This window comes from Somniosus microcephalus, unplaced genomic scaffold (assembly GCF_052327205.1).
Source record: "Somniosus microcephalus isolate GS21.2 unplaced genomic scaffold, FLI_Smic_1.0 unresolved_chr9, whole genome shotgun sequence".
Lineage (NCBI taxonomy): Eukaryota > Metazoa > Chordata > Chondrichthyes > Squaliformes > Somniosidae > Somniosus > Somniosus microcephalus.
The window spans coordinates 31,254,552-31,279,352 of NW_028225187.1; the positions used below are offsets into that span (position 1 = coordinate 31,254,552).

The 24,801-nt window shown below is 43.0% G+C and overlaps 2 protein-coding genes across 4 annotated transcripts in view; both read left to right on the forward strand.

Moving 5' to 3' along the window:
- Positions 1–464: 464 nt before the first annotated feature.
- Positions 465–19,828, forward strand: LOC147085021 (uncharacterized). Of its 3 annotated transcripts, XR_015075894.1 has the most exons (7): positions 918–2,569; positions 3,551–3,607; positions 4,357–4,422; positions 8,796–8,827; positions 10,311–11,328; positions 18,091–18,161; positions 19,592–19,828. XR_015075894.1 is itself a non-coding variant. In XM_085979730.1 (6 exons), the coding sequence occupies exons 1-6, from the start codon at positions 898–900 to the stop codon at positions 10,437–10,439; spliced, it is 381 nt and encodes a 126-aa protein (XP_085835856.1). In that variant the 5' UTR covers positions 465–897; the 3' UTR covers positions 10,440–12,812. The 3 variants fall into 3 exon arrangements, 2 of the variants coding, with proteins under 2 accessions (XP_085835856.1, XP_085835854.1); XM_085979730.1 differs by lacking the exons at positions 18,091–18,161; positions 19,592–19,828 and adding an exon at positions 465–902 and having other exon boundaries at positions 2,478–2,569; positions 10,311–12,812; XM_085979728.1 differs by lacking the exons at positions 18,091–18,161; positions 19,592–19,828 and having other exon boundaries at positions 10,311–12,812.
- Positions 19,683–24,801, forward strand: part of LOC147085022 (basement membrane-specific heparan sulfate proteoglycan core protein-like) — a 93,126-nt gene continuing 88,007 nt past the window's right edge. Inside the window, exons 1-2 of the mRNA XM_085979403.1 lie at positions 19,683–19,713; positions 22,445–22,474. Coding sequence (XP_085835529.1) covers positions 19,683–19,713; positions 22,445–22,474 — 61 coding nt within the window. The remainder of the gene's footprint in view (positions 19,714–22,444; positions 22,475–24,801) is intronic.

Here is a 24,801-nt window from a genome sequence, read left to right on the forward strand (position 1 = left end):
ACCAATAGTGTGGGCTGGAGAACGAAGACTTAATTACCAGGATAAGTTCGGATCATGAAGTCAGCTTACTGGTTTGAGGGTATTTTTCCACCTTCTTCCATTTTGAAAAGGTCTGCATCTTGGCGAGGGACAGACAAATAACTGGCAGGTGGTTAGTAAGAGAATGTGAAATCTGATAGCGGATGTCTAATGCCTGGTAACATCTTAAAGTTTCCCAGACGCTCTTTGTGCATTCGTCCTCTGTTTTAGTTAGTGATTCATTTAAATGCACGTTTGCAACAGTTTCTGATTAATAATCAACGAAAAAGTTTACTGTTTGGAGATTACTTAAGGTAACTCAAGCCAGCTCTAGCCAGGAAGAGCGCAATATTTACTGCACAACTTGCTGAAATATGTCTCTTCCTATTTTATCCAGACAATTCCTCAAGTGTTTCACAGCCGCAGGGGTAAGTCTGCAAAATATTTGTATTTGTCAGTCATAACTATATCCATGATTATACTGAAAGGGTGAAAATCGTCTTTGGCATGGTTGCAAATCAGGCGGTATTGCATCTACCACCATTTATACGCCCCTGAATTGAACTGAATATTGGATGGACATTGATGGGCGGTAGGGGCACTTCAGTCAGTTATTCCTCCACGCCCAATTCGAATTTCTCCCCGTAGTATCTGATATAGCTCCGCTGAAGACAGTTACAATTTTTAAGAGCTAAATATTACCTTATTTTTGTTTTTGCTTTTTAGTTTATCAACAGGCCAGTCAGCCTAACATAGTTATTTGAAACCATTATTACGGAAAAAATAAACTTTTATTTGGAAATCACGGTTTAATCAAGGAGATCCAACAGGGATTTGTTGAAGGCAAATCGTGTCTGACAAACTCGATTGAATTCTTTGATGAGGTAACAGAAACTTTTGATCAAGGTAGTGTAGTAAATGTTGTGTATATATAGACTTTCGGAAGGCAGTCGACCGAGGCTTGTTAAAAAATATGTAAACTCATGGGATTAAGGGAACGTGGCGGTATGGATAGGGAATTGGCTCGGTGACAGGATGCAGAGTGTGGTGGTGGATGGATGTTTCTCAGACTGGGAGGTGGTTTTGCAGTTCTGTTCCCCAAGGGTCAGTTTGGGGTCCATAACTCTTTGCAATTGCAATGAGCGACCGAGATTAAGGTGTAGGGGGCAACATTGTAAACTTGCAGATGACACATAACTTGGCCAGGTAGTAGATAGTGATGAGGATACTTGTAGTCTTCAGGGTAACATAGACAGGAATGGTTAAATGGGCAGAAGCATGGCAGTTGGAGTTCAACCCTGAGAACTGCGAAGTGATGTACTTCTGGAGAACTAATCTGGAAAGACAATATACAATAAAGGATTCGATTTTGAAAATGGTGGATGAGCAGAGATGACTTGATGTGCTTATAAACAAATTCTTAAATATGGCAGGACAAGTTGCTAAGTTGGTTAAAGCAGCATAGGGAACACTTGTATTTTTTAAATATCGGCTTAGAATATAAAAGCAAAGAGAACATGCTAGAACTTTTGAAATCAGTAGTTAGACCTCAGCTGGCCAATTCTAGGCAGCAACTTGCCAAGGCTCCTTCGACAGCACCTCCGAAACCCGCTATCTCTTCCACCTAGAAGGACAAGGCGCATCAGAACACCACCTCCGAGTTCCCCTCCAAGTCAAACACCATTCTGCCTTAGAAGTATATCGCCGCTCCTTAATCGTCGCTTGGGCCAATGTCCTGGAACTCCCTCCCTAACAGCACTGTGGGAGTACCTTCACCGCACGGACTGCAGCGGTTCAAGAAGGCGGCTAACCACCACCTTCTCAAGGGCAATTAGCGATGGGGAGTATATGCTGGCATTGTCAGCGACGCCCACATCCCAAATACAAATAAAATCACACTTCAGGAAACATGCAAGAGGCAAAGAAAGCATACAGAGGATGTTTACAGGATATTACCAGGGATGAGGGACTTTATTTACGAGGAGTGGTTGGATAATTAGGAGGTGGAAGAGAGAAGGTTAAGGGGTGAGTCAATAGTGATTTTCAAGAGGACGAGAGGTTTTGTTAGAGTAGATAGAGAAACAATATTCCCTCTTGATCAATAACTAGAGTTCATAGATTTAACATCATTGTAAAAAGATCTTGAGGGGAGATGTGGAGAACTATTTTTCATTCAGAGAGTTGTCGGTATCTAGAACACTCCAACTGAAAATTTGGTGGAAGCGATTTCCATCAATAACTTTAGCAGTTAATTGGACGGATCTTTGAGGATGAGGACCTTACAGGGCTGCAGACAAAAGCCAGGGATATGGGACTAAGCAAGATTGCTCCTTCACGGAGTTCGATGTTCTCTGTAGCTACTGCTGAATGTTTCTATGATGCTGTAACATTTCGTTGAAAGTGAACTTTGAGTTGTTGATGCATGAATCCTTAATATCTAAGAATATTTTCGTGCAAAGGGTGACAACTGAAAATAGATCTGTACCTCCGAGTGAAGAAACATCTGCGAGCAATTTCGAGTATGCAGTTGGGGGATCAGCCCCAAATACTGGTAAGCATGAACTGACACTTGAAAAATATGGTAGATTGTTCACGGTAACATTTGTTCTGCTGGTAACCCACTGTCACATCAGTGGAAGTTCAGTGAAAACTTTAGGGAGACGGCCGTTTCACATGACTTGCACCAATATTCCGCCGACATTGCGACGGGACATGGTGGAAATCGACCATGGACATTGGAGATCTTCATCTGCAAGCATTCAGCATACTCTAGTTAGATTTATAACTTACTGCCTGGACAGGTAGCATCGCATGGGTTGAGCATACGAAGGGAAATAGTTTGGGGTCGTTGGCACGGTCCATTTGAACCATGTTGATAGAAAGAAATGCAGGTGGTTCAGTAAAGGATGTGCCTGTTGCCCCAGCAGACTGAGCTGTCTGCGTTCTTTGCAGATGATGCTAACTGCTCCGACGCCAAGACAAAAAGCTACCCCTTATTCCCTTTTCCTTTTGAATTAATTATTTCCTCTACTTCTCATTCTTCTTTTTCTGAAGTTAGTGGGTCCCAATCGGCCGGGATTGATAGGAAGGCATCTGGGTGCTAGTCCATATGTGTTAATCTCAGAAACTGATAATCAGACATAATGAGCAATATCTTGAGTACTCAATTGACATTGGGACCTGTCTCCTCACAACCACTACAAATCAAATTTCCAAGCAAAGAATGATGGAACTGGACCTCTCACCGCTATCTGGGTGAAAGGAATGGAGAGAATGAGAGAATGTGCTGCTCACCGCCACCCTGTTTATAAGCAAGTGACTCAGCCCAGCCCCATGGCTTGGGACCAAGACACTTCATGACTTTGCTCACGGGACTTTGGATCAGCTTGTATTGATCAGGGTAAATAGTTGCTAGCTTTTAAAACCAGTGAACACAGCTGTAAATTTCCAATCATGAATTGTAGGATGGGTCTGGTATCTAAGTGCTTCCTTGATTATCATTGATCGCAGTTTCCTCTTTCTCTCTCTACAGCTTCTAGTTCTGATCAGGTAACCTACAGTTTAGTAGAAGGCACGAAGCCCATGGAAGGTAAGGAATCGCTGTGTTACTTTGCTAGAGGGCTTGTTAACTACTGTAAGTGTAGCGTCTGTCTTCAGTTTGTGAGACGTCATCTGGGAAGAGCCTGAATCGATTGATGCATTATAGGACTGACACCACAGTACCAGTATTTGTAAAAGAAAAAATCACTATAGGCTCTTTGTAAGTTCCATCTCTCGGGATTAGTATCCTTAGAACCTGCACACAAACTCCCCTGTTCTGGTTTTTTGATAACATCATAACTGGCCGGACTATTAATGTTGCCATAAACTGCAATGACGATAACAAATGCTTAATATAAGTCGATCGATACATTTGAAGGCAAATAATGTGTACTTTTGGTGGCAAACATCATCCATTCTTGGACATTTAAATCAATGCTATTCAATTAATGGTTATATATCATCCTTATTAAACTGATGGAAAAGACATGATCTATTCCCATGCACTATATTCATATTATGGATACTAATACGGTTGTCTCAATTCATTATCGCTATCAATTAATTTATATCAAGCAATCAATCAGTCTACCTTTGTAAATGGCTATCCATTTATCCATCAATATGTTTCTATCTATGTATCTATCTATCTTTATATCTATTTTCCAAATATCTATATCTTTCTATCTATCTCCCCGTGTCTTCCTCCCTATTTCTCTATATATATCTATCGTCTCTCTATCATCTATATATTAATCCCTCGTTTTTGACTTGTTTTCTCTTTTTGTTTCTGTTTAGATATTACCGGAAATGCTGCCAATTTAGTGTATTCGGAGGTCACTATCAGAAAGTCACGAGACTGTGGTAAATTCTGTGAATTGTTCGCTGCTGTTGCTAAGGGAGATGATAATTACAGTTCTAGATAATGTTGGGATATTCCTGTGCTTGGTATAGTGGGAATGAGGCACATGGACTGTAAACTAAATAGTGGGGGTTGGGAATCAGGTGAAGGGGAACTTCGAAAGTCAAAGAGAAGGTAGAAGGTAATAGTGCAAGGTAGCGATAGGGTTAATGATAACTAGAGAGTGACAGGAGGAGATAGAGCATACAAACATAAACGTGCAACTACACATAGATTCAGAGTCGGTAAAAATGGTATAAAATAAATAAAAGTTATTTATCTGAATGCACACAGCATTCGTAACAAGATAGATGAGTTGGCGGCATGAAGAGAAATAAATGTGTGTGATCTGAAAGCCATTACAGAGACGGGGTTGCAAGGTGACCAAGGCTGGGAACTGAATATTCAGGGGTATTTGACATTTCGGAAGAATAGGCAGAAAGCAAAAGGAGTTGGGTAGCTCTTTTAATAAAGGATGATATCAGTGCAGTGACGAGAAATGATATTGCCTCAGGAAATCAAGATGTAGATATAGTTTAAACGGAGAGAAGAAATAATAAGTGAAATAAGTCACTAGAGGGAGCAATCTATAGGCCTCGTAAAAGTACCTACACTGTAGGACAGAGTATAAATCTTGAAATAATATTGGCTTGTAAGAAATATACTGTGATAATCATGGGCAATTTTAATCTTTATATAGATTGAACAAATCGAATTGACAAGGTTAGCCTTGAGGACGAGTTCATAGAATGGATTCAGGATGTTTTGCTAGAACAATACGCTGTGGAATCAACCAGGGAGAAGGCTATTTTAGACCTGGCAATATGTAATGAGGCAGGATTAATTCATGATCTCATGGTAAAGGATTCTCTAGGGAACAGTGATCATAGCATGATGAATTTCTAATTCAGTTTGAGGGTGAGAAACTTGGGTCTGAAACTAGTGTCCTAAACTTAAATAAAGGCAGTTACAAAGGTATGAAGGCAGAGTTGGCTAACGTAGACTGGGAAAATAGATTAATGAGTAAGACGGTAGAAAATCAGTGACAGGTATTTAAGGATATTTTTCGTAACTCTCAGCAAAGATTTATTCCAGCGTCAAAGGCAGACTCTACGAGAAGGATGAACATCTGTGGCTAACTAAAGAAGTTAAAGACGGTATCAAATTGAAAGAAAAGGCAGATAATGTTGCAAAAATTAGTGGTAGGTCAGAGGATTGGGAGATTTTTCGAATTCGGCACAGGATGAATAAAAAACTAATAAAGAGGAAGAAATAGATTATGAAAGGAAACTAGCACAAAATATAAAGAAACAGACAGTAAGAGCTTCTACATGTATATAAATGGGAAGAGAATAGCTAAAGTAAACGTTGGTCACTTAGAGGATGGGACTGGGGAATTAATAATGGGAAACAGGGAAATGGCAGAGACTTTGAATACACTAAAAGCATCACAATAATAATTGGTAATCAAGGGCTATGTTCACAATATATATCAGTAATTTAGGTGAGGGTACCAAATGTAATATTTCCAAGTTTGCTGACGTCACGAAACCAGGTGGGATTGTGAGTTGTGAGGAGGATGCAAAGAGGCTTCAAGGTGATTTGGAGAAGTTGAGTGAATGGGCAAATACATGGCAGATGCAGTATAACGTGGATAAATGTGAAGTTATCCATTTCGGTACAAAAAACAGAACGGCTGAATATTATTTAAATGTTGATAGATTGGGAAATGCTGAATTACAGAAGGACCTGGCCGTCCCTGTACACCAGTCACTGAAAGCAAACATGGAGGTGCAGCAAGCAGTTAGGATGGCAAATTATATGTTGGCCTCCATTGCAAGATGACTTAAGTAGAGGGAAAATGAAACCTTACTACATTATACGTGGCCTTGGTGAGACCTTGTGCATTTTTGGTCTCCTCACCTAAGAAAGGATAAACTTGCCACAGAGGGAGTGCAGCGAATGTTCACCAGTCTGATTCCTGGGAAGGCAGGACTGTCGGATGAGCAGAGATTTGGTCGACTAGGCCTGTATTCACTAGAGTTTAGAAGAATGAGAGGGGATCTCATTGAAACGTATAAAATTCTGACAGTGCTAGACAGACGGGATGCAGGGAGGATGTTTCCCTGGCTGGGCGGGTGGGGTCTAGAACGATGGGTCACAGTCTCAGGATGCGGGGTAGGACATTTAGGACTGAGATGAGGAGAAATTTCTTCACTCAGAGGGTGGTGAACCTATGTAATTCTCTACCACAGATGGCTGTCGAGGCCAAATAACTGAATATATTTTTAGAAGGAGATAGCTAGATTTCCAGACACAAAAGGCATCAAGGGGTATGAGTAGAGAGCGCGAATATGATATTGAAATAGATAATCAGCCATGATCACATTGAATGGCGAGCAGGCTCAAAGGGATGAATGGCCTACTCCTGCTACTAATTTTCAATTCACTATGTTTTCTAAATCAATGACTATCACTAGAGAAAAACTGCGAGGCAAATTAATGAGACTAAAGACTGACAATTGCCCTGGACCTGATGGCCTACTTTCAAGGGTCTTAAAAGAAGAGGCTCCAGAGATACTGGATGCGTTGTTTGTAATCGACCAAAATTCCATGGATTCTGGCGAGCTCCCAGTGCCTTGGAGAACCGCAAATGTAGCACTTCTATTAAAGAAAGGAGGGAGGCAAAAAGCAGGAAACTATAGGCCAGTTAGCCTAACATCTGTCATTGGGAAAATGCGGGAATCCATTATTAAGGAAGTCATAGCAGGACATTTAGAAAATCCTAATGCAAACAAGCAGAGTGAACATGGTTTTATGGAAGGGAAATTGTGCTTGACAAATTTACCAGAGTTCTTTGAGGATGTAACGAGCAGGGTGGATAAAGGGGAACCATTAGATGTGGTGTATTTGAATTTCCAGAAGGCATTCGATAAGGTGCCACATAAAAGGTTACTGCACAAGATAAGAGCTCATGGGGTTGGGAGTAATATATTAGCATGGATAGTGGATAGGATAACTAACAGAAAAATGAAAAGCCGGGATAAATGGGTCATTTTCCAGTTGGCAAACTTTAACTTGTGGGGTGCCACAAGAATCAGTGCTGGGGCCTCAACTATTTACACTCTATAGTAATGACCGGGCCAAATTTGCTGATGATACAAAGATAGGTGGGAAACAAATTGTGAGGAGTACACAATTAGTTTGCAAATATAGATATGTTAAGTAAGTGGGCAAAAATATCGCAGATGAAGATTAATGTGGGAAAATGTGAGATTATCAACTTTGGTAAGAAAATTAAAACAACAAATTATTATTTAAATGGAGGGAGACTATTTAATCCTGCCATACAGAGGGATCTGGGTGTCCTCGTATTTGAAACACAAAAGGTTAGCATTCAGGTACAGAAAGTAATTAGGAAGGCAAATGGAATGTTGTCCTTTATTGCCAGGGGGTGGAGCATTAAAGTAGGGAAATCTTGCTACAACTGGAGTACTGCATGCAGTTTTGGTCTCCTTATTTCAGGCGGGATATACCTGCATTGGAGATAGTTCAGAGAGGGTTCACTAGGCTAATTCCTGAGATGAAGCGATTGTCTTCTGAAGAAACGTTGAGCAGGATGGGCCCATACACATTGGAGTTTAGAAGAATGAGAGGTGATCCTATTGAAACATATAAGATTCTGAGGGAGCCTGACAGGGTAGATTTAGGGAGGATGTTTCCCCTCGTGGGGTAATCTAGAAGTAGGGGGCACAGTCTCAGGATAAGGGATCGCCCATTTAAAATGGCGATGAGGAGTAATTTCTTCTCTGAGGTTCGTGAATCTTTGGAATTCTCTACCCCAGTGAGCTGTGGAGGCGGAGTCATTGATTGTATTCAAGGCGGAGATAGACATATATGTGAGCTACAGGGGAGCGAAGGGTTTTGAGGAGCGGATGGGAAAGTGGCGTTGAGGGCAATATCAGATGAGAAATGATCTTATTGAATGGTGGTGCTGGTTCGAGGGACCGAATGGCCTACTCTTGCTCCTATTGCTTATGTTTCTTATGAAATATCACGTAGATGTTATTAGCACATGTAATTTTTACCTTACTCAGCCTGGCCGAAAATGGACAGGGTCTGGTGAAATGCGGTTCTCAATCGCACCCATTTTTACCCTCCTACTACAATGGAGAGAAAATCCACTGGGGATAAACCCAGAAATTGTCCCGATCCCTTCAGTTTACCGGCAGGGTAGGTGAGATTAAAATGACCCCGGATTAGGCTGGATTCATCTAATTCTGTTCATCAACTTCCCCAGATTGTTTCATTTATAATGCGTCTCCTTTATTTACAGGTAATGATGGTGGCGCCTCAGGAAGGAAACAGGTAAGTTATCTTTATAGGGGAAAGATGCTGCTGATAAATACCACGACCAATGCGGGTAGATTTCTAACTTACCTTCGCAAAGTAAAGTGTCAGCCATCAGTTATAGCAATGGCCCGATTGATACACACACCCTTATTGAAAAGATAGTCGTTTGGACTGTGAACCGAGCAGCACATTCGCTGTCACCCGTTATGGTCCCACACTGCCCAAAAGCAATTTTAAACCTGATGTCTATTATTCTCTATCATTGGGGCAGATATTCTGCTTGCTTCTTGGGCTTAATAGAGGCAATCAGGATCTTTCACGCAGAATAGAAAACGCACACATTTAATTTGCATTGATTTGAATTAAAAGTAGAATCCGGCGGTTCCGATCACTGCAAGTTTTAAGCCTTGACCCAATTTCTAATATCCACATCATTCTGTCTGCAAAGGTCATCACTAAACTGAATATATTGTCTCCACCCCACTCAAGTAGCCAGTGAATAGTAATTTAATTCCCGACGATTATTTTAAAAATTCAGTTACCAGTTGTTTACAAAATGGTAAAGACAATTGTAGATTCATTCCCCCGAAAGTTCATTGCAATCATGGGTGCAGTAGCTTAGTGGTGACATAACTGGACTAATAATCCAGAGGCTTCGACTAATGATCCGAAGAAATGAATTCAAATCCCACCACCGGCAGCTGGGGAATGTAAACTCAGTTAAATAAATAAATCTGGGATAAAAAGCTGATAACAGTAAAGGCGACCACGACACTCTCAGGTTGTTGTAAAACCCAACTAATGTCCTCCAGGAAGGAAATTGGCTGTCCTTACCTGGTCTACCCTATATGTGACTCCAGACCCACTGCCAATGTGGTTGACAGTTAACTGCCCCTGAAATGGCCGAGCAAGTGGCGCAATTGCAACAAACCATTACGAAAAGATGTTACCCCTATGGTAACACCTTCCCCTCCAAGTCACACACCATCCTGACTTGGAAGTACATTGCCATTCCTTCATCGTCGCTGGGTCAAACTCCTGGAACTCCCTGTCTAACAGCACTGTGGGATAACCTTCACCACACAGATGCAGCATTCCAAGAAGGCGGCTCACCACCACCTTCTCCAAGGCAATTAGGGAGGAGCAATAAATGCGGGCCTTGCCAGTGATGCCCACATCCTGTGAATGAATAAAAAATTATCATCCCTTGTTTAAATTTAGTCGTTGGTTTATTCATTGCTCGTTTCATTCCAACCATTTTCTTTAATTTTTTTGCTATAAAATAAATTCAGAGAGGAATCATAAGTGTATTTTTGTGTGACCTCAGCCAGTTAATTGTCAGTAGTTTTGAACACACTGAAAATCGGGCGATATTGAATTGGCCATCCATTATCCATCTCTCCCGACTTCCCTTCCACTGAAATAACTACTGATTCTACCTCGCCAGCTGTGCACCACCGCCTGAGACCAATTTCAGCTTCCTGTTCATTAATTCCAGGCTAACAAGAATGGTCCCAACGACTATTGTGTCACATACGCCATAGTTAACCGTGCAAACACTGAAGCTAGTTTGGAAGGAGGCCCAATGGAAGAAGGCTGTGTCTACGAAAACTTTCCACGGAAATAAGAGCAAAGCAGGATTAACAAGCATAGAAACAACAAAGAAAACAGAATGGAGGCAACGGCAATCAACTTGTGCTCTGCGCAAATTACCTGCCCTCAGGGACTTTAGTCTGAAGGCAGGTTAGGCCATTGTTCCTTGTGCAAGGCCTTCTAGGCACAGAGTTCGTGCCCGCCAGCCATTCAATTTATACGTATGTTTTACTCTGACAGGACTTTATATCTCTGCAGCTTATATTTTGCAGAGGGCTCCTACCTCTGGCTTTGGTGGTGCTACCTGCAAGACTATACTGTTTGTAAGACCATTACATCAGAATGTATACCCATTTTATCCATGTTAAAATGCAATTAACTAACGGGCGTGTTGGGGCTCTTGCTCTAATATTCTGCCAGTGTTCTTGAATGCTTCCGTAACTGCAGAGGGAGATCAGTAGATCTTCTGGAGAAATTATGCAAATGGCCGAAGGTGGGAGAAAACCTGTAGCAATTTCCAGGGTCAATTTTTTCTTTAATAATGTTGTAAAATGAATGCTATCAAATTGACCGCTTGTATAACCCCACGGCCTATTTACTTTTCCATTATTTTGAATAAAGGAAAAGCGGGCATGATGTACAATGGGAGCCTTGATTGATATCATACATTTCCCATCCTCGCCCAAATTCCAATCTATCTGACTGCCACAAATAAACTGTGTATAGAGTAACTGGTTACTGCTTAATCTTCATCACCTTGGGGTTTAGCATTCGAGGGGCAGAGCGCAGGATAATACATCTGGCGGGGAGGATGGCTTGTTACTTGCAAAACCCATCGAATTTTGCTTTCTTTCAGCCTTTAAACATCAGGCCATTCCGTTACCGGTATCCCTCTTGCCAAATCTTCCATCCACATTCTGGCGGTAAAGTCTGAACTCTACCTCACCATATATTAGTGCCAAATGCATAAGACATAGCGTTTTGTATTGCTACATGATATGATGGGATTTTAAAAATTACACAGAATTTAAAGCACAGTAACCGGCCATTCTGACCAACAGGTCTGTGCTTGTGTTTATGATGCACACGAGACTCTTCTCACCTTCTTTCGTCTAATCCTATCAATATCTCCTTTAATTCCTTTCCCTCATATGTACTTATCTAGATTACCCTTTAAGATATCTGTGTTGTTAGCCTCCACCACCTAAACCTCTGGAATTTCTATAAGTGGACTCCTCTTCTCTATGCCTACCCTATCAAACCCCTTCATAATTTAAAATAACTCTACTCGTTCTCCCCTCAGACCTCTGTTTTCTACAGAAAAGAATCCCGATCTATTAGTTATATCTTGAGAGTTAAGACGTTTCATTTCTGGTACAATGCTCCTCAATACGTTTTACCGTCTCTTTTTCCTCTATGCATTTTGTAATATATAACAATAAAGAACATAAGAAGTAGGAGCAGGAGTAGACCATATGGAGCCTCGAGGCTGCTCTTGCATTCAATAAGATCATGGCTGATCTTCAAACTTAACTGCACTTGTTTGCACTAGAATCCAAAAATCAATCTTATCTCAGCCTTGAATGTACTGAACGATTCTGCATGCACAGCTAATTGGGAAAGAGAATTCCAAAGAGTAACTAACCTCTGAGTGAAGACATTTCTCCTCATCGCTGACCCATATCTTGAGACTATGCCCCCTAGTTATAGACTCTCCAGCCAGGGGATACAGCCTGTCAGCATATAACCTGCAAATCCCCCTCTGAATCTTATGTTTCAATGAGCTCACCCCTCATTCTTCTAAAATCCAGTGCTTATGGTCTCAATCTACTCAATCTCTCCTCATCGGACAACCCTCTCATCCCGGGAATCAATCTAGTGGAGCTGCATTGAACCGCCTCTAAAATGGAGACCACAAGTGTACACAATACTTTAATGTGGCCCAACTACGTTTCTATACAAATTTAACATGGCTTCTCTGCTTTTCAATGCATTTCCTCTAGAAATGCACTCCAATACATTGGTAGCATTTTTCGGGCCTTGTCAAATTGCGTTACTAATTTTAATGATTTGTGAATGTGTACCCCTGGATACCTTTGCTCCTCTGCCACATTTAGATTCTTATTTTGCGAGGATAAAGTGCTTCCTCATTCCTTCTACCAAAATTCACAAACTAACTATGTTAAAATTCGCTTGCCATGTAGATGCCCATTCATCATGATTATTACCGTCTTTTTATATTTTATCGTGCTTCGACAATAACTTTTTATCGCTGAATAATAAATATAATGTTAAGAAATATTCCCTGTTGTTCACAGATTGAGACATAAGTGTAAGTCTATTCACTAGGATTTCAACCAAACCTTCTGCTAATTCAATGCACAAATAAAGTGGCTTTAGTTTGAAACTGGGCAATGACCATGCCTTTCTGCCGGTGTTTCACTGGAGACTCTCTCCCAATGATTGGGTAGGACAGGGGAGGAAAAATGTATTTCTGGTGTCTTTCACTCATATTCCGGTGCATATTTAAAATATATATATTTATTTTAATCAATAAGTATTCTTGAATGCAGCACAATATGAATATGGTAACAATTAATTCTGAAGATGGCTCCAAAATGATTAATTACTTTTTCGGAAAATTAGAGAATGTAATAACAAAAAATTTGTTAGTTTCTTATGGGCATTCCATATATTTATATAGCGCATTCTCAGTCTGCTTTAATCTACCTATCGAACTAACTCTCTGTGTTTGACTTACGACCTATCTAAATATCTGTCTGTTTCTTCATCCTCAGTCTAACAAATAATCAAAGGCATGCATCAATAGGACAGTTTTAGTTCCAATGATAGATTTTATCAGTAGAATCGTACAGGTACTGTGCTGCCTCTCCCTCTAACTTAACCTCACTGTATGTATTTAACTTACTTATATATGTATAACCTACCTGTTGGGGCCGTTGCCCCTTTAACTTACCTTTTAGGGCCATTGCCCCTTTAAGACGCGCCTTAGCGTGCTGACGTCACGTCACGTACAACGTAGCGTGCTGACGTCACGGCACGTACGACGTGACGTGCGTGAGGCGGCTGCCGGCCCGACTCGGCCTTCCAGAAAGGCTGCCGGCACAGCCCGGCCTAGCGTCTTTGGCCGCATCTACCAGCCGCCGGGAGCGACGCGATCTTCCGCTCCCGCGGCAAGCATCGGCTCAGCCTGGCCTCCAGCTCCCGCTCACGACTTCGGCCTCCACGGCCAGAAACGCGACCACGCGCATCACGTGACGCCCCAAGCGCGGACAACGCTACCGAGCGTGATGAGGTCATCACGCTCCCCACAGGACTGCTACGTAGTCCTCGTGGAGTCCTCGCTGGGACACAGACCTACACCACGGTGCTCCTACAGCAGCACAGGCTCCGGGCAGTTGTATTGTCCCCATGCTTGAGTCTTGGAAATTGTTTGTCTGTAAGTATTTTAGAATGCTATGGATGATTAATGTGCACTGTATGTTGTAGAAAATGTTTAGTTGTAACTTTTCTCTGCCTAGCTGATTAACTAGTAGCTGTATTTTCATACACTATGTACAGGGCTAATTTAAAGAGAATGCCTCCCAGTTTACTAAATGTACTGTGTTGCTCAGGCGTACCTAAATCTGTGTATACATATCAGTTATGCGCCTGTATACTAATGTGTGCTTCCATTTCTGTGTTGTATTTCAGTTTTACAATTAGAATCGTTCAGTAAAGTGTTACAAGAAAAGTCAAGCCTTGTGATTTTATTGGAAGATATCGAGTTGTTCGCTATCTGTCTAGCTCTGCATAGAATCGCGTTGCGAGGGCAGAACAGTAAAAAGACAACAGCACAGCGGGCTCAAGCGCAGGAAGATACCACTCAGCTACCATGAGTCTACGCTCAGGAAAACAATATACCCTAGAGGACGTCGACCAGTCAAGCGAGAAGCATGAGCCTCTCCTAGCAAACGATGCCAAGTCACAGCCCTCTAAAGTATCCCCTAGGTCATCTCGGCGGTCCAGCAGACCGTCGTCATCGACAGCTTCTGCAGCCGCCAAAGCACGTGCCAAGGCAAAAGCTGCCCAGGCTCAATTGTCCTTCGCTGAAAAAGAAGCTGACCTTATGAAGCAGAGAGCCGACCTCGAAGCTAGTATGATGAAGCAGAAAGCTGACCTTATGAAGCAGAGAGCCGACCTCGACGCTAGTGTGATGAAGCAGAGAGCTGACCTCGACGCTAGTGTGATGAAGCAGACAGCACAGTCCTCTAAAGTATCTACTAGATCATCTCGGCAGTCCAGCAGACCGTCGTCATCGACAGCTTCTGCAGCCGCCAAAGCACGTGCCAAGGCAAAAGCTGCCCAGGCTCAATTGGCCCTTGCTGAAAAAGAAGCTAGGGTTATGAAGCAGAGAGCTGACCTCGCTGCCAGTCTCCACATTCTCCAAAGCCAGAGAGCTGCCGCTGTCGCTAAAGCTAAAGCCGCAGCTTATGAAGAAGGTGAGGAGAACGAAGGCGGGGAGCCCAGCCAGGAAACATATGTTCTGGGACAGCCCCTCAGTCCAGTGCAACGTACAAGTGAGTGTGTCCAACAACACTCCAAATTGTTCTCCAAGGAAACATCCAACTATCTCAACGCAGAACCAGCTACTCAACACAGTAGCAAACAGCCTGTTTTTGGAGACACTGAGCTTAAAGGAGAAGAAACAAGCAAGACTTACCTACAGAGACCTCCACAGCACTCGGCCAATCCAGCCAAGCAGTCCTCACCCGAGCCACAGGGTACACAGGACCTCGCTGGGTGCCTTATCCGCCGAGAGTTGTTGAGTTCGGGCCTTCTGGAGTTAGATGGCCGTCCTGAAAGTTGTTGGTCATGGAAAGAGCCCAACCTGAGACTACACAAGGTAGCATCGAACAGTGGACAGGTGATGGAAGCCTTCCCTGCAGAGGACCGTGCCAAGGATCTGAAGGATTTGCACCTTGGAGTGGATCCTCCCCCCCTTCAACGGAGCCTGGGGCTCTCCTGGAACCTGGAAACAGACAGCGTCACATTCCTGGTGTCCCGTGAAGAAAGGCCATTCACACGGAGAGACATCCTGTCCACAGTCAACAGTTTGTACAACCCTTTGGGGTTCGTAGCTCCCATAACAATGCAAGGAAAAGCATTTGTACGGGAACTCTCATCGGATCAGAGTGAGTGGGATGCTCCACTCCTCCCTGAAAAAGAAGCAAAATGGAACCTACAGTTGATCAGAGACAAGATTGACATCGATGTGGGCGCCGTCAAGTTCTTCACGGACAGCAAGATTGTACTTGGTTACATCCACAACTCCACAAGAAGGTTTTACGTGTATGTTTCCAACTGGGTGACTCGTATCAGACGATCCACTCACCCTGACCAGTGGTGCTATGTCCCCACGGACCTGAACCCTGCAGACCATGCTACCAGGTCTATACCAGCAGCACACCTACAGCAAAGCAGTTGGTTCTCGGGCCCCTCTTTCCTGTCTAATGTCAACACAGAGGAGACTCCTGAGTCCAATCCCTTCACCCTTGTGGAGCCTGAAGCTGATACCGAGATTCGGCCTGAAGTTACGACCCTGGTCACCAAAGCCTCAGAATCTCAGTTGGGCTCACAAAGCTTCGAGCGATTCTCAAGCTGGAGAACACTCTGCCGAACCACAGCTCGACTCATTCATGTAGCAGCATCCTTCAAGGGGAATTCGGACAACATAGAACGCAAAGGATGGAAATGTTCTAAAGAAGTATCCAGCACAAGTGAGCCATCACAAGCCAAAGGTGTGATCATTCGCTCTGTCCAGCATGATGTCTTCAAGGAGGAATTCAAATGTCTTGAAGAGGGACAGACATTCCCCAAGCAAAGAGGAGAGTATTTGTCCACCCTACAGAGCCGTAGGAAATGGACAGAAGACAAGCCAAACGTCAAAGTGAGAGACGTTGTCTTGCTGAAAGACAGCCAAGCACGCAGAAATGAATGGCCAGTGGGCCTGGTTGTCAAAACTCTGCCGACCAGGGACAAGAGGGTCCGCAAGGTGGAGGTGAAGATTGTCAAGGAGGGGCCTATCAAAGTGTTTCTGAGGCCAGTCTCAGAGATCCTCCTTTCTGAAGTAACCTAGAGAACGAACTCTGAGTATGTTGCAGCCAAAGGACGTTTTCTTCAGGTTTATTTTGTATCTGTAGTGGTACAATGGAATTGTACCAAGCGGGGAGTGTGCTGCCTCTCCCTCTAACTTAACCTCACTGTATGTATTTAACTTACTTATATATGTATAACCTACCTGTTGGGGCCGTTGCCCCTTTAACTTACCTTTTAGGGCCATTGCCCCTTTAAGACGCGCCTTAGCGTGCTGACGTCACGTCACGTACAACGTAGCGTGCTGACGTCACGGCACGTACGACGTGACGTGCGTGAGGCGGCTGCCGGCCCGACTCGGCCTTCCAGAAAGGCTGCCGGCACAGCCCGGCCTAGCGTCTTTGGCCGCATCTACCAGCCGCCGGGAGCGACGCGATCTTCCGCTCCCGCGGCAAGCATCGGCTCAGCCTGGCCTCCAGCTCCCGCTCCCGACTTCGGCCTCCACGGCCAGAAACGCGACCACGCGCATCACGTGACGCCCCAAGCGCGGACAACGCTACCGAGCGTGATGAGGTCATCACGCTCCCCACAGGACTGCTACGTAGTCCTCGTGGAGTCCTCGCTGGGACACAGACCTACACCACGGTGCTCCTACAGCAGCACAGGCTCCGGGCAGTTGTATTGTCCCCATGCTTGAGTCTTGGAAATTGTTTGTCTGTAAGTATTTTAGAATGCTATGGATGATTAATGTGCACTGTATGTTGTAGAAAATGTTTAGTTGTAACTTTTCTCTGCCTAGCTGATTAACTAGTAGCTGTATTTTCATACACTATGTACAGGGCTAATTTAAAGAGAATGCCTCCCAGTTTACTAAATGTACTGTGTTGCTCAGGCGTACCTAAATCTGTGTATACATATCAGTTGTGCGCCTGTATACTAATGTGTGCTTCCATTTCTGTGTTGTATTTCAGTTTTACAATTAGAATCGTTCAGTAAAATGTTACAAGAAAAGTCAAGCCTTGTGATTTTATTGGAAGATATCGAGTTGTTCGCTATCTGTCTAGCTCTGCATAGAATCGCGTTGCGAGGGCAGAACAGGTACCAACCATAGAACTCTTTCAGTCGGCAAGTATATGTAATCAACATAGGCCTGTACGAGTAGGAGTATAAAGTTTGAAAAATGTTCCTGTAACAAAAGGACAGTATACTCACTAATCAAAGATCCGCAGCACTAGGACAATATAAACAGTCATTAAAATATCTGAGCCAGTATGACAGTTAAGTTATTAATCAAAGGCCTGTACCAATAGGACAGTATAGATAATGATTAGAGACCTGCAGCAGTCGGACATTATAGGCACTAGTCATAGACCTGTAGCAAAAGGACAGATATTGGCCCAGAAATTCGGGTCTCCATGGGTGAGTACGCACGGGGTACTCACCAGTAAGGCCGATGGAAGTGCCGGTTTCCAGCATGCACTGCGCATTCGCGGGAAACCGGCACTTCCTTTCCACTGAAAGCAGGGGTTCAGAGGTCACGTGCGCGGGGGAGGCTGCGTGTGCGCATCTAACTTACGTTTTTCTTACAGGTTTTTCCGTGAGGGTAAGTCTGCAGAATTTAGAAATACAAAAAGCAGGCGTAAGGTCTGCTTCTTACAAGGTAAATGGTGAATTAATTAAATTAAAACATTTTTTTCCACAGGTTTATTATTTTTAAATACTTTACAGCTAGGTAAGTTGATTATTAGTCCCGTTAGAATAAAAAAATATTTTTTTCAAAAATTTCTATTATTGTTTATAAATAGTTATTCCTTGTCATTTATAGTTTGTTTAGTGCTATTTTGGGGCCGTAGCACTTCCTGTCAAGACTTATGAATGGAGCATTCCCTGCTCCAATTGGCTGCTCATGGCCCACGTAATCCCAGGGGACGCTTCAAACTAACTGTGCCCCTGGGATACGCAAGCACTGTGCGCCGGCAGTTTGACCAGGACCCGGATCGGAATCTCACGACTCAACCGCTGGCGCGCTAGGTTAGTGCAGATCAGGGGCTTACACCCGCAGGAAGCAACCGACCTACAATTCTGGGCCAATGTAATGAGCAATGACCGGCACCTCTAGGGCTATATATGTGCTAATAACGAACGGCACGGTTAGTAAATTACAGGTTGCTTATCCAGTAGCTCTGTATCGGTCCCAGTCATAGACCAACACCAATGGAACTGTGCAGATTCTAATTAGAGTTTGCCACAATATTATAGATTGGGTATTTATCGGAGATCTGTGCAAAGAGGACAGTATAGCTACTAATAGCTGGCCTGTACTAGAAGTCGTGTCTAAGTACTGATCATATACATTCTGCAGTAGGACAGTCGAGGCAGCAATCATAGACCTGCACCAGTAGGTGATACCTACAGTGAGCCCGAGAGAGGAACAATATTGTGTGGCTCAAGGAGATGCCCCATTTAAGCCTCGTTTTGGGCTTCAGTTATTTGAGAGTCGAATCACCTATTTGCTAAACATTATTGACGGAATTAAGCTCTCGGGACTTAAATGGTTAATCATGCCAGGGTGTAACACCTCCCTTACCCCTCTACCGTTGTACCAGGCCACATACACAGAGCGGGAGTTGACCACTTCCCTAAGCCCGTGAAAAAAACAAGCCTTCACCCTGGGGCCACAGACCAGGCCAGTCTCTCTGTTAACGTTATAAACTGCGGTTAGAATAAATCATATTTGAAACAGTTTGAACAGATTACTACGGCCTGGATTCCAACTGTTCGCTTCTGATAAGAATTCAGTTTAAAACTGACAGGGCTCAGGTAACTTTTCAGCGTTAGGGTGGATTCGTCATCGTGTCCGGTTTAATTTCCTCTTGGCTCCAATGTGGTCAGAAGTCACAGTGATCACAGTGTGCAGTCGGCTGGTGCATGGGCAGTGAGCAATACAGCTGCAGACTGCTCTCGGGGAACTCGCTCCAGCCGCTGTCTCCTCATTCCCCGTAAGTACCGACTCGGGATCTGCGCGTGCGTGCGTTTGGTAATGAAGAAGTCGAACAGTGTCAGCGGCTGAATGTGATTCTATGATATCAGTTTTCAGGTGAACAGAACTGAAAACAGCTGATCCGAAGCGCGGGTCTTCACAGAGGGAGGTGGACTGCTTCTCGGATCCCCCGCATTCGAAATGATTCACATCTGTCGCCTTCTGACCTTGTGTAAGTAAATCTCAAATATTTCCAGTGCCTTTGAAAATCAACGTCACTCACCCCTGACCGTTAACCAGATTAATAAGACTCATTCAGTGAGAGGGTGCTTCACAGTAAATTAATATTCAGACTTTATTAAGGTCAAACATTCAATTATACTGCATTGAAATGTCATTTCCATGCTTCAGTTTTAATCAGAATTTAGTGGAACAACAGAAATAAGTTTGATTAGTCAGGCAAACAGGATCTTTCTGCTCATCTAAGGTTGCAGCCGACCTTAGTCACATCTAAACGGTCCAATATTTATTATTTCACCAATTATTTAGCCTCACCTGCAGAAACTGCTTGCACGTTTCTTATTGTTGTCGTTTTGTTTATTAGAAAAAAATAAATGTTTTATGCGCTTCATCTCAAGTATCAGAGTTGGCTCAGTTGACTCACTCTTACAAATTGCTCTTAATACATGCGGTGAGATTTACAGTGCGTGGGTTCTGTGGCTAGATGTTAAACTTGGTCCATGTCATTGCTTGATGATTTCGTGTGCGGCAGGCACGCTTCTTGTTAACAACTGCCACAGTGCGAGAGAGAGAGAGAGAGAGAGAGGGAGAGAGAGAGGCGGAGCGGGAGAGGGAGTCAGTGCGAAAGACAATCAGATAGGGACAGAGAGAGACAGATAGACAGAGATTGTAAGAAAGTAACAATTAAGCTGTCCACGAAGGAGAGTGACAGAGAGAGAGAGAGAGAGAGGGCAGGAGTTTTTTTTTCAACTCAGTTTTGCAGATTCACGATGAAGGGCTGCTTTTATTTTCTGTTGTGAGGGAGAAAATAGACATTAACGGGACGACAACACTTGAGTTAACAAAGCTGAGGAGAACATATTTACTATGATTATACTTGACCTAAACTGACGGCTTAAGGGTGTTTGGCAAGGAAATTTAAAATGCTGCATCTTTAAAATTAATTTCTGATGCTGTTTATTGGAATTTAGACAGAAATGACTCTTTATGGCCACAGGACATTGAGGCTGCCTTCCTGTGAGATGCTGACGTCAGCGCTCTATTGGCTTGTTAACCACTGGATCACAAGCCCAGCAAACAGGAACAAACAACAGGGTTTGCATCTTTAATGTACCACCGACTCTTTCACCAGAATCTCATCTATTTTAGTAACTTGACATCAGTTGTGGGACCATGTTGGTCACAGCTACTTCCACAGATTAATGAGGTAGAGCTTAAAATATGTGAAGTTAACCTCAAGTTGTTCATTCTTGAGCATATAATAGGCCCCATGATTTATTTGTTGCACAGCACATGAAACCCACTTTTTGGAAATATTGGCCTAACTGAATGCTTGAAACATTCACCCTATTGAATCCTAGCTGGACAAAAGTCCCAGGTTCTACATGTTGAACAATGAAATACAGACACATCTGCATTGACCATTGACCCTTTTGCAATTATATTTGCAAGGTTTGCAGCAGCAGGCATTGCCTTAGTAGTCTGATTCCTGTGGCCTGAGGCGCGACAAAAGCTTCCTGCTGCTTTCTGCTGCTAGCGGCTGGGTCATGTATTGTCTTCACGAGTATCAGTTGCAACCCAGGTAATACTTGTGATTCTGAATCGATTAAAGATGAGTTAACTGATGATAGGAACATACCAACAGGAGTAGGCCATTCAGCCCTTCGACGCTGCTCTGTCATTCAATTATATGATGGTTAATCTGTACCTCCACTCCAATTACCCCACTTTGCTCAACATCCATTGTTACGCTTACTCAACTCGTGTCAGCCGTGGCTCAGTGTATAGCATTCTCGCCTCTGAGTCAGAAGGTTCGTGTGATTCCGGTCCCACTACAGGGACTTGAGCACAATCAACTAAGCTGATACTCCAGTGCAGTGCTGAGGGAGTGCCGCACTGTCGGATTGGCCGTTTTTTATAATAGACGTTAAAGTGAGGCCCCTTCCAGGGTGTTTATCCCTGGTGCCCTGGGCAATATTTGTCCCTCAATCAACATGACAAAAACAGATAATCTGGTCATTATCAACATCATTGTGTGAACATTGGCTGCCACATTTCCTACACTGACTAAACTTTAAATGTCCTTCATTGGTTTTAAAACGCTTTGGGAAGTTCGGAGGTCTTGAAAGGCGCTATAGGAATGCAACTATTTCTTTCATTTTTTAACGAAGATCTATCGATCTCCGTCTTGGAAGTACCAATTTACCCGCAAAATCCACAGCGGTTTTTGTAAAGAGCGTTGAAATTTCTCACTACACATTGTGTGAAAAAGTGCTTCCTGATTTCCATCCTAAATGGCCTATAAACAATTTTAATGAAATATTCCCTTCTCCTTGACAGAACAATCACACTCATTGGCTCTCAGAACAATGATACATTTCAATATTTGTCAGTTTCCTTTCATCCGGCAGCAACTTTTCCATATAGTCCTCAGACCATGGGGAACTTCCACAAAATAACAATTTATCTTTGTCTGTGAGAGGGACAATTGGCATCATTCGATATATTAATATTTTACATTTACTTCAACTGAACTGAATACCTCGTGGCATGTATGGACTGGCAGCAAATGTGTTTCCGCCTGTTTTGTGTCCCTGCCGAAGTCAAATTTCAACCCCTGGGTGTTTCCTCTATTCAGCTGCCTTACAGCTGAGCAGCTGAGGTCAAACTTGAAGATGGTCTCAGATAATGAAACATATTTTACATTGTCTTCTCTCTTGCAGTGCAAATTACTCATCAGGCGACCACACAAGGTATGATGACAATAATGTCCTTTATTGATAATAATCCACTTGTGGAATGAACGCTTCCAATTTATATCTATAGGACAACAACAATCCAGCAATGGAGTAATTATCAGCTGTTCGCCCGTGCGTAAAACTGTGGTTCTGGACTCGCCACCTATGAGAAACTTTCGGTCATCATTTTCATTGATTCGGTGGGAATGTAAAGTGGGCGGTTTCTCTCACGGTCGGCCAATCAGAACCCCAGTTTTAAGCCTCGGCGCCAAGTTTAATGTCTACCACAATATATTAAAGAAAAAGCGACCTAGAAATTTGTCTGTGTAACTGCTAGATCATTTAACTGTGGGTTGGCAGCGAGTAATCATAACTGAGTAAATAAATGGATGGATAGATAGACAGTTCTTTGTTGAAGTAACAGGGAATGCTAATCAAATTAGTGCAGTTCACTGTCGTGTATATAGACTTTCAAAAAATGCCTAATGAAGTACCACACAACTGATTTGTTCGCAAAAATCGTATTGTTATCATTGCGATTAAGGGGTACGGACAGCGTGGATAAGAAATTGTCTGAGACAAGGAAGCAGAGAATAGTTTTCAATTTTCGTTTTCTGTGATTGGAAGGGAATATTCAGTGTTATTCATAGTCATAGAGTTATACAGCACAGAAAGAGGCCCTTCGGCCCATCGTGTACACGCCAGCCATCAAGCCCTATCTATTCTAATCCCATTTTCGAGCTCTTGGTCCGTAGCCTTGTATGCTGTTGCGTTTCAAGTGCTCATCTGAATGCTTCTTGAATGTTGTGAGGGTTCCTGCATCTACCATTTCATGATGATATGGAAATATATGGAAAGCGTACTTATTCTGTGTCGCTTTTATGCTTTCGCTAGTAAATCTGATGGGAGAGTGCATGGAGCACACTCCGACCATTCTGTTCTGCAATGACATACGGGGTGGGAGGCGGTGACTAGTGGTGTTTTGCAAGGATCAGTGCTTGGGCACCAGCTATTCACAATAAATATCAATGATTTGGATGAGGGAACCAAATATAATATTTCCAAGTTTGCTGATGAAATGACACGAGGTGGGATCGTGAGTTGTTATTAGGAGGCAAAGTGTCTTCAAGGAGATTTAGACAAGTTGAGTGAGTGGGCAAAACCATTGCAGATGCAGCATAACGTGGATAAATGTGAAGTTATCCACTTCGGTTGGAAAAACAGAAAGGCAGAGTACTAAATAAATGGTGATAGATTGGGAAATGTTCATGTATAAAGGGACCTGTGTGTCCTTGTACCCCAAACACTGAAAGCAAATATGCAGGTACAGCAAGCAGTTAGGAAGGCAAGTGGTATGTTGATATTCATTGCAAGAGGATTTGAGTACAGGAGCAAGGATGTCTTTCTACAGTTATAGAGGGCCTTGGTGAGACAACACCTGGAGTACTGTGTGCAGTTTTGGTCTCCTTACCTAAGAAAGGATGTACTTGACATAGAGGGAGTGCAGCGAAAGTTCACCAGACTGGTTGCCGGGATGGCAGGACTGTCGTATGAGGACAGACTGGGTCGACTAGGCCTGTGTTCACTACAGTTTAGAAGAATGTGTGGATCTCGAAAATAGCGAAAAGAGCAAAGTTCTATTGAAGGATTCATACTTGAATAAGTCTTGCACAGCGTGGAGTTCCTGTATCAGCAGAATATATTAAGCAGATTAAGTTCTCCGCAAACAAAGCAGCGAGTGGAAATCCATAACAATATAGTAATGCTGCCTACTGGAGTGTTCCACAATACAGCTGCTGGTTACCATTTAGTACAGTCGCACCTCGTGGTGGTTCTTGGTATATCCTTGCTCTTGTTATCAATAATCTCTGCTATTTGTTTAACTATATGAGATGAATTCTTACCTCCCAATCCATATTCTGTTTTCACCGAACTCTTCTCCAAACCTAAACTGAGGACTGAGCCTGCAGTTAAAATATTTGAGGTAGACCAGTTAAAATTCATTTTTTTATTGAAACAATGCTGTTCAATATTAGGCTTCAATACACATTTCACAAAAATGGCAAAGCTCTGCAGTTGAATTCATACATCAACTCTAAGCACATGGGGGCAGCTTCTTTGAAGGGCTCGGTGACTTAGCCTTGTTGAGCAAATGCTTTCTACCACCGTGATAACAACAGAGTGATGAGGTTTCCATTACGGTAGAAGGTAAATAGAACCAGCTGTAATTACTGTTCATCTTTCATTTAAAGAATTCTTCAGGGGATTATAGATAAATAAATATACGGGAGGGATCCAATGTGGAAAAAGATTTACTCCCAGCTTTATCACATAATAAATCA